The 9,379-nt window shown below is 36.8% G+C and overlaps 1 protein-coding gene across 1 annotated transcript; it reads right to left on the bottom strand.

Moving 5' to 3' along the window:
* Nucleotides 1–2,686: 2,686 nt before the first annotated feature.
* LOC143144224 (uncharacterized) lies at nt 2,687–6,855 on the bottom strand. The gene is made up of 3 exons (XM_076306389.1): nt 6,634–6,855; nt 4,807–4,973; nt 2,687–3,159 (listed from the first exon to the last, which is right to left on the bottom strand). Exons 1-3 carry the CDS (start codon nt 6,698–6,700, stop codon nt 2,890–2,892), a joined length of 504 nt encoding a protein of 167 aa, XP_076162504.1. The 5' UTR covers nt 6,701–6,855; the 3' UTR covers nt 2,687–2,889.
* Nucleotides 6,856–9,379: the final 2,524 nt, after the last annotated feature.

Here is a 9,379-nt window from a genome sequence, read left to right as displayed (position 1 = left end):
TAATACATTTACCGTAAGAGCGACTAATTCCTGAGATGTAATATGCAAATTCTAGTAAACATTCTAACCCGAAGAATATTTAGATACTTTATCTAAATCTCCATTCTATTCATTTGCATTAAACACGCACCGTTTGGTACGCAAAATAAGTCATAGTTTTATTTTCTCTATCACTACATACTCATAGCTTTCAAGACAACTATACGAAAAACCGACGAAACAAATGTGCACATTTTGCACGAAACAGGACTAGTTATCACGAAAGTGCATCAGCGTAAGTTGGCATTTGCGGTAATCAATTGCCACAAAGTTGTTCTTGAAAATAAACCGGTATTATTTAATGAACCGGATTTATTTGAACTATCACAATACGTATTAGTCGTAGTAGGTAATTATACGCATTTCTCCTATAGCAAATTATTCATAAATAAAATCAAGACAAATATTTTATGATTTTAAAAACATTGTAGTAAACGCGTGCAAAATTGATGCTTACCGAAAGGATCGTGTACATTGCGATCAAAAATTGAACGGGGCAATTAGTCAGGAATGATAAAATTTCATGAATTAGCGAAAAGATAAATAGAGGAAAATATGTACGCGTTCTAAGTAAAAGATAGTACCTTGGTATGTCTGTTACATATGTTGTTCGTTAATGTTTCGCGGAAAACCGGGTTGGAGAATCGATCGGAATCGATGGTACTCTGAAATAAGGAAAATACGAACGGATCTACTTGCAATTAGTAGGTAGACGTAATCTCCTCGGGGCAAGGAAATTGGCGAGCAAAGGATTCCCTGTGTATCAAGATAATGACCCAAAACACGCTTCTAAGCTGTACAAAGGATATTTGAAAACTAAAGAAGGAGAAGCGATTCTTAGAGGTATGCAATGATGAAAAGGTAGGAATGATAAAAAAAGAAAACGACGATAAATGGTCGTCTCGATTTCTGGAATAATATTTGAATCAACTACTATAAAGTGACTTAGACAAAAACATAAAAAAAATACTCAACATACGAACACGACGTTTGGAAATATCTGCAAGAATCCTGGTGCAACATTGAACCGAAAAATTCTCGTAAATGAATCGCCGGTTTAAATGCAATTATACTTTTCATTTGAAATTACACAAAAGTTATTCTGCGAGAATAATATTTTCGATACAATAATAATAGAGAGAAAGAAATAATAAAGAGAGCGACGTTGTTGTCGAGTGATAATTAAAAGCAGACGTGTGTTAGCCAGTTATTAATTCGCTGTAAAACGACAAGCGGTTCTGTGTTTACGGTTTCTAGAGGAATCTTTCAGAAATTAAGGATTGCGGAATTGTCGGTACGAGGAAGTCCGATTGGCATTCAATCGAAGCTTTCTTGACTTCTGCGAAAATGATAACGCCGAGATTTCCAGGACGTTGTTCGACAGAATGGTCGACTTTAAACTGAATGCTTCCATTTAGGTTGTGTAGCTATGTTAATTGGCCGCAGCTGTAGGTGTACTTACAGTGGAAACGATGCGGTTACATAAATTTGGACACCTGATCCTCACCGAATTTAAAATAGCATAATTAGTTCGAGCAAAATTTTGCTACAGTTGTTAAAAGTTTCAGCTCTAGTCTAGCGGGAACAAACTATTATTAAATGTAGTCAAATTATGGCAGATACGATTTTACTTTGTAGAATATAATTTAAATTTGTTATGCGTTTAAATTTCCTGGTAAATTCAGATTGGCTTCGTAATGATACGACGGTAGCATTGGTTAGTTAATCGATAAATTTTTATTAAACTCCATTATGAAATAGATACATTAAAATGAAAAGGTGAAAATATAAATATTGTACTAAGGAGAGCCTAAATGAGAATTGAAATATTCTAGAATTTCTGATTGAAAAAGAAGCATTCTCGATAATAACATTTTTTACGCGTGCCAACTTATACTAATGTAATAAGTATAATATAACTTAACTTCGCAAAAGTAGAATGAGTCCTTTGGATGATGTTCCTAGTGATATTTCTCTTGATGTTCATTCACGATGTAAAATTTACTTTTACACCATTTGAAATATTATATTTGCTTTTTATAAGCAGTAAAGTCATATATAGTTTACTACAATTATTAACAATTTAATTCTTCACTCCGATGTTTACACGCTGTTCACTTCAATAATTCACCAGCTCAGTACATTGTACTACTTGTATAATACAATTTGCACACTTACCTCCCTCTGCAAAAGCTGTACGTATCATTTTCCGCGGTAAATAACGGACTGTTATTCTATCTAGAGATAGATATTCTATTCTATCTAGATCTAAAATATCAGTAGAGTAAATTCAACAATTGTTAATGTCGCGCTTCGTAATTTCAAGTATTTCGAGTACATTGTTCTCGAAATAACTACGATTAATTACCAATTCGTAAAACATAATCGCGTTGTACAACGCGCACGTGGGTTTTATTACGCGTGAAAATACCCGTGTATGTTTCAACACGAGTAAATAATAACGAAGCGCAGACGATCGTGTGTTAAATAATACTGAAGTACACCTACGCGTATCGTTTTGAAATTGTCGATTTTATTTCGAAACGAGAGACCATGGATATGTACAAGAACAGTGTCAAAATCAAATCCGCCTACACGGTAAATCGAATTAATATTTGCATTCGTATTGTGTGTGTGTGTGTGTGTGTGTGTGTGTGTGTGTGTGTGTGTGTGTAATACGTACTTATATTTAAATGTTAATTGTCGCGCATCGTGACGAGAAACGTGAACGTAGATCGCGCGATCGTTTCTCCCAAAATGGCATTGGTTTGTTCAGCGGACGAAACTTCGAAATAGAACGAATTAACAGAATTATTTACACGGAAGCTCGGGTGTTGTTTTCTTACAACGTCACGACGGATACATGATAACTGTTAGTGTAATTTGTAAGATTAGAGCCAGAAACAGATCGATCCCCTTCATCATCAAATTATTGGCAGCACCGGTCCCGACATTGCAGAATGATTGTTCGCAACAAGCGGTGCAAGCGTACAGTTTCGTACGTTCACCGATTATTATGCATCCAGGGTCGCATTTGCTGATGCAATTCCTTTCAGTGTACCAAGTTTGTGGACTGGAGGTTGAATTTTCCGTGCTGGTGGTATAGGAAAATCGTTTCACCTGGAAGGAGAATAATTAAATACAGAATTGTCTCTCGGAGTGTCACACGCTTGGATTCTAGCTGGGGGGGCAAGTGCAGCGTTCGAGGTGTATAGTTCTGAGTGGAACCATCAGATGCTATTCGGTGTCTGGTAACGTCTCTGTACACGTTGGTTGCGTATCGAGTAAAACGGTACACCGAGTAATAGACGAGACATTCGGTGGATCTCGCTTTGTCGTAAGCGTTACCAAGGTAACGTTAAATTTTCCAACGAATAGAACCTGTACACCTACCGGAATTAAACATCCGTGCTCCGCGCTGTAGGTGAAAGATCGATGTTATGTCTTCGGGTCTCTCGCCTCTGCATACATTAACAACGAGAGTGAAACAATAAAATGGAATGTGCTTCGGTAATGTGCTTACGAGTGACAATCTCTACCGAACGTACTGAACATTATAGTCACAAGTCGATGACTGTACTTTCTCGTAAAAATATTCTTTCTTGTTTATACTTAATGCTGTCCTACCAAGTACAATGTACGTATATGCATTACACGGTACGTTAATAGTGAAAAATGAACAGAGACTGGAAAAAACCTATTTTTGTAGTTGGAAAAAGGATAGCGTGTTGTTGGAACGTAAACATCGTTGCAATTACTTAAAATGTTGTGCAGGAAATATTCAATTTTATCGGGAGTGCTTTTATTCGAAGAATAAAGTGTGCATATACGATTAAAGAAAGACATTGTAACTCTCGTGTCTCGTTATATATTTAGTTTGGAATAGAAGTGTAAATAATACAGAAAACGGCGATAAAAAGTTACGAAACGGGAAAATAACGAGTAGTCCCAATAAAAAACAGTATTGCGAACCATTCTTCGTTCCGACGCACAAACTTATCTTGCTTTTCTTTGATAGTCGATACATTTTTCTCTTTTATCTCATTGTGAAATATCGTTAGGAAGAAACAAGACTCGGTTCTTTTTGTAACTCATGGCACTTCGTCGTATCAATTATACAACGCTTCAAATAACAATATTCGTTACCAGCTCACTTTTACCATCATCATCCATGATTCAAAACAACTGTCTACGGGTGAAATTAATATGTTGGTCTTGCGATGCTATTAATCAATCAGTGTTCTTCCGCTTCGAGAATGCAAAATGGAAGAATTATTCTTTCGATATAACGCCGTGTGTACCAAGTAAGAGCTTACGATGCTCGGTAAAAAGCATCGTAAAAATTAGACGCATAGAAACTGTATAATAAAAAAAAAAATAACGTGAAAATTCACGAAGCGTACTGTGTTGATTTCGTTTAACCTTTCCAGGAACGAATTACTTTGTTCGAAGTAAACAAAACTTCGAACCGATATTGACCTATGACGTTTATCAATCTTTTGAGTATATCCTTGCTACGTATTACCGAGAAATTTAATTTAGAATATTTTTTCGCAATTTTAATCGTTGTTACCATATTACTTACGGATAATCCTTGAAGATGTTAACGGTATCGAAAAGAACAATTTGTCTTACTTTGTGCGAATAGATAATATTGGATGTCATTTAATTCAAATAAAGATATACAATTTTGAGTGACAGTATCCAACCCGTATATGGCTCGTGTAATCAAGTAACATTTGAATCCGTGTTATCATTTGTCATTACCATGCAAGTCCTTTTGTCACCAGTGCACTTGTGCTCGAAAGCGGTGTAATTTCCGGTGAGATTGGAACATCTCTCTCCATCTTCCAACGTGCCGCATTGATAACACCATAAATCGTTTACTCGTTCGGAAGCTGCGTGAGTTCGATGTTCCGTGGATAATATTTGTCCTGATGATCGTATGAAAGCAAAGGATGAACACTCGTTTATTGGTCCGCATTGAAATATAATCAAGTTTAGTAGAAAATTTGTAAAATTAACCTTCTGCTTACTTCGAGGGTTGATATTTCAAGAACACGATAAAATAATGCTCGATGTTAAATTTTTGAAATCGTGAACGTGTCATTTAACAAGTGCGGAAAACAATATGTTGTAAATACATATGAACTTCATTGCGTATACGAGTTCACAGGAAGTGGAAATTGATAATTACTTTTAACTTAATTTCTTTGACGATACAAGTTCGAGGAAACTCGTAAACTTTTTTTATTAACCGTACGTTTAAGAAACAGCCCGGCACAACTCTATATCTTTTTTACGTCTCGTAATATTCTACATATACTATACTATGATCAAATTTCATACAATGAAAACATCAAATCAATTCTATGTTTTATTAATGTCAACTTCGTTACGTTTCATTTAATTCGTATATTTTAACGGAAAAATATTTACTACAATATTTCAATGAAGCAAATTTATGCCAAATTTATAGCTTTGTAATTAGACACGGAGCAACATATACATACATTGTTATTAATATGTCTCCAGATCTTTTAATGTATTATTGTTTAGTATGAAATCAATTTTATACTGTAAAGTATTGCGATAAAGTCATCGTAGAAATGATAATAATCGTTTGCAATTATTTGCAAAAATTTCTAAATAATTGTATCGTTAGATTTTTTTGGTATTTTATTCGTAATATTTACACCATTTATGAAACCAGAAAGATTGACTCTACTCGAGAGTTAAAAATAATAAATTCTTGGAATCAACGTAACATAAAACATCACCTAAGGCATCGATCATAGATATTTTGAACAACTTACTATGCTCTTATTATACTGTTCAAAAGAGTACTCTTCTTTTCCCAATAAGATTTGCAACATTCAAATACGTGGAATGATCTTCAGTTGAGTACCAGCGCATTTCATAATCGAATATGAATTTACCAAAACTATTAACCTACTAATGGGAAACTACTAATGGAACTACTAACCTACTAATGGGAAAACTAAAACGTACAATTACCACTGCTACAACTATTACCCGGAACTCATCTTCGAACGAAGCTTAACTTGAATCATTGCGCGTGAAGGTTGATTCGTAACTCGAAGCGTAATCATAAAAGACGATCTTTCGAACTTTCAACAGGTGAAGTTTCATCCAAATGTACTCTAACGCCACTATACATAGACGAAACTTTGTTCTCGAACAAGTTCTTCGGCAGAGTACGAAACTTGCATCGAACAAACGATGAGCGAGTATAATTATCGTTGTTTGTCGTAAAAAATCCAAAAGAAAAAGAAACCTGTTCCACGCGTTCACTGTGAACCCGTGGTGTGGTACCGTGTTCCTATTTAGAACGATTTACCGGACAATTAACCGCGAAGGAGTATTCTTAATCGAGCGTTTGCGCGTTCGTTCGCACGCGAATAATACTTGGCCGAGCGAATTGAAAATTCTCGTTCGCGAACCAACGGAGACGTGTCAATGGACGCGTGAAACGAGCCACCGTGTCAAATGTAACGATCCTCGCGCGTTAACGCGTGTACCAGCGCGTGAAAACAAACGTTTGTTCAAAGAGACGCATAAACGAGGGCTCACCGTTGGCGAGTGCGATCGACGCGAGAATCAGGAAGCACGTGACAGCGGCACATGTCTCGTCGGCCATTGTTGATCGGGATCGCTGTACCAAGTCCGTGAATTAAACGCTCCGCTCGTGTTTCGCGAGCAACGCGGTGAACGGCCGCGTTCTCGTAAATTTCTGCATCGGTCGGACCGAGCACGTTGAAACACAACGCTCAAGGAGGCGAGTGTTGCGCACGGTGGCCATGTTGGGAACTGTGGCGGCGTCTGCGCCACGCCGGTGACCGTTCTAGAAACCTCGAAACCCGTGGAAAATCAATAACCATGGCGGTTGAAAGGTCCTGTCCCTTAACCGAGAACGTTTGACGTCAAACTTTCTGCGCATCCGCGTCACTTTCAGGAAGCAGAAAGTTCGGCCGCGGGATCGATGGTCCGCGACTGATGCTAAATCCGATTTAACGTCGATTGCAATCCAACGGCCGCGTGTCGCCGACGATAATTGATAACCGTGATCTAGCCGGCGGGAGATCAATCGATGATGCACCCAGACACCGGTTATCGGATCGCGTCGCTCCCCGATAGGGAATTCTTGTTTTTGCGAATCAAGGAACGCGAAAATACATCTGGAAAATGCGTTTCGAGCGTTTCGACGTGGTCCGCTTCGCGAAAGAGATAACGCAGTCGCTCGATGATCGAAAGAAAATATCAATTGTACAAGAAAAAGAAAAGTGGCGAAAAAATGGAAAGACGGGTGTTATCGATGACCACCTGCAGGTAATTGCCAGGTGTTTACCTGGTATGGTAAGCAGAAAGATAAGTGAAGAAAGAGTTCCGCGCATAGGCGCTCGTGGATACCTAGGCTGCTTTGCCTTTAACCCCATTGATCGAAGATCACGAACTAAAAATATCTACCCCCTGGTAGCCACCTCCACCAGAAGAGTTTCACTTAGAATAACTAGACCTCTCATTATATTCGAATCATCGAGGACGGGTACAGAAGACCCTAGATTCCGGTCTCCGGTTGTTGCAAGGATGTTTGCTCTTGGGTCATTTTTGCTGGTGCAGTTTAACATCGCTGCATCAGATATACAATCCAGAAAACGGAAAGATAAGCAAACGCGAATGATAATCTCGTGGCATTGAGTCAAGAGGATAACTACGAAAACCTAATTATACGTCTCTTCTAAGTTAAGATTAATGTATGCGATTTGTTGACCGATTAATTAAAAGAGCTAGTGTTTCTTATTCTCAGTTTACGATGTCCTAATATATAATTTTAACAAAATTTACGGCAGGATAAAATACAGAGTGTAGTTTCTTTTTAGTGCAAATCAGGCCTTGTACATGGTAGTATAGATGCTGATGGTTTACGATGTAATGTTTTTCTTGATTTGTTATTGTAAAGTATCTCGTCTGCAGTAATAAATGTATTGAAAAATGTCTCTGTTGTTCGACGAATAAAAAGAAATCAAGAAATTCTTATTTCCTTAGCTAATATACTCTTTGTGAGTTTATAATTTGCCTCGAGAAATATTGAAATAGGTCTTCCTCACTTATTAAAATTAAGACGACATTAAGACGTTCTAAATATATTTTGAGCAAATAATATAAGCGTGAGATACTTATTAATTTTATCGAGTTATTTAAACCGATCTTGATTCGTATTTGGAGTCACGATGAGTAGAAGAATACTTATGAAATAATACTTCAACTGAAAATTCTCTATAATTCTCTTCACCATTTACGATATTTTAATATTTAATAGCTGCTGTGTTCTTGCCGCAACGGAACAACTTCATAGTCTATTGTGAAATACAATTTTCCACTTTTTCCATTTTCACTGCTTCCAGTACTTGTTCACGTCATTCCATGACATTTCGATTGATCTGAGAGATTCATCGAGAAATTCTACCGGTTCACAAAAATGTCCTGACCAGTCGTGCATAATGCTTTGTCATATTATCTAACAATAAGCGATAACTTCAATCCTTAGACATACATCCATCAAAAATCTCGTACAAACGTAAATTTGCACACTTTTCGAGCAAATAACATTGAAGATTGTATCTTATACAAATAATGTCAGTCTATAATATTACAGACAGTAAGAATAGTATAATTGCACAGTTTCCACTTTCCGATATCTTGATGGTGATCCTTTTATAGGCGGAGAAATAAAAGAAATCGACTCGTACGATAAATATTTTACGATTACTGAATACGTCCGAGAGTTACACTAGAACAGTCAACGTATTGAGAAATAAAAACGGTGAATAAAAAGATATCTCTCTAATTTGACGTCACACGAGGACATCAATTATTCACTTTGAAAGGCAACGAAAATAATAAAGAAACCAACAATAACCTATAACAACGATAAGAAAACTCGTCGTCAACTACATCGGAGTAAGCCACAGCATTCACTCAACACGTGTATCTAAATTTTCACCCACACACTATGCCACATGAAGACGCAACAGCAGAAAACACTCGCGACATCATAGATCGCAACACCAACATCCACAGTATTACAACAATAGGAATAAAGCAGCTTATCGAAACTATTAAAGCAAACAAAACCTTGGGATACAATTTAATTAATGAAAAAATAATTTAAAAACTCGCGGATGAAACAATCGAAATGATAACAGTAGAATTTAATACAATATTTTAACTACGATGTTTCCCAAATATGTGAAAACTGACTCAAATAATGATGTTATCGAAACCAAATAAATACACACGGGAACCTACTTCGTATAAA

The sequence above is a fragment of the Ptiloglossa arizonensis genome, chromosome 3 (assembly GCF_051014685.1).
Source record: "Ptiloglossa arizonensis isolate GNS036 chromosome 3, iyPtiAriz1_principal, whole genome shotgun sequence".
Taxonomy (NCBI): Eukaryota; Metazoa; Arthropoda; class Insecta; order Hymenoptera; family Colletidae; genus Ptiloglossa; species Ptiloglossa arizonensis.
This window is presented reverse-complemented; position numbering and strand designations above follow the sequence as displayed.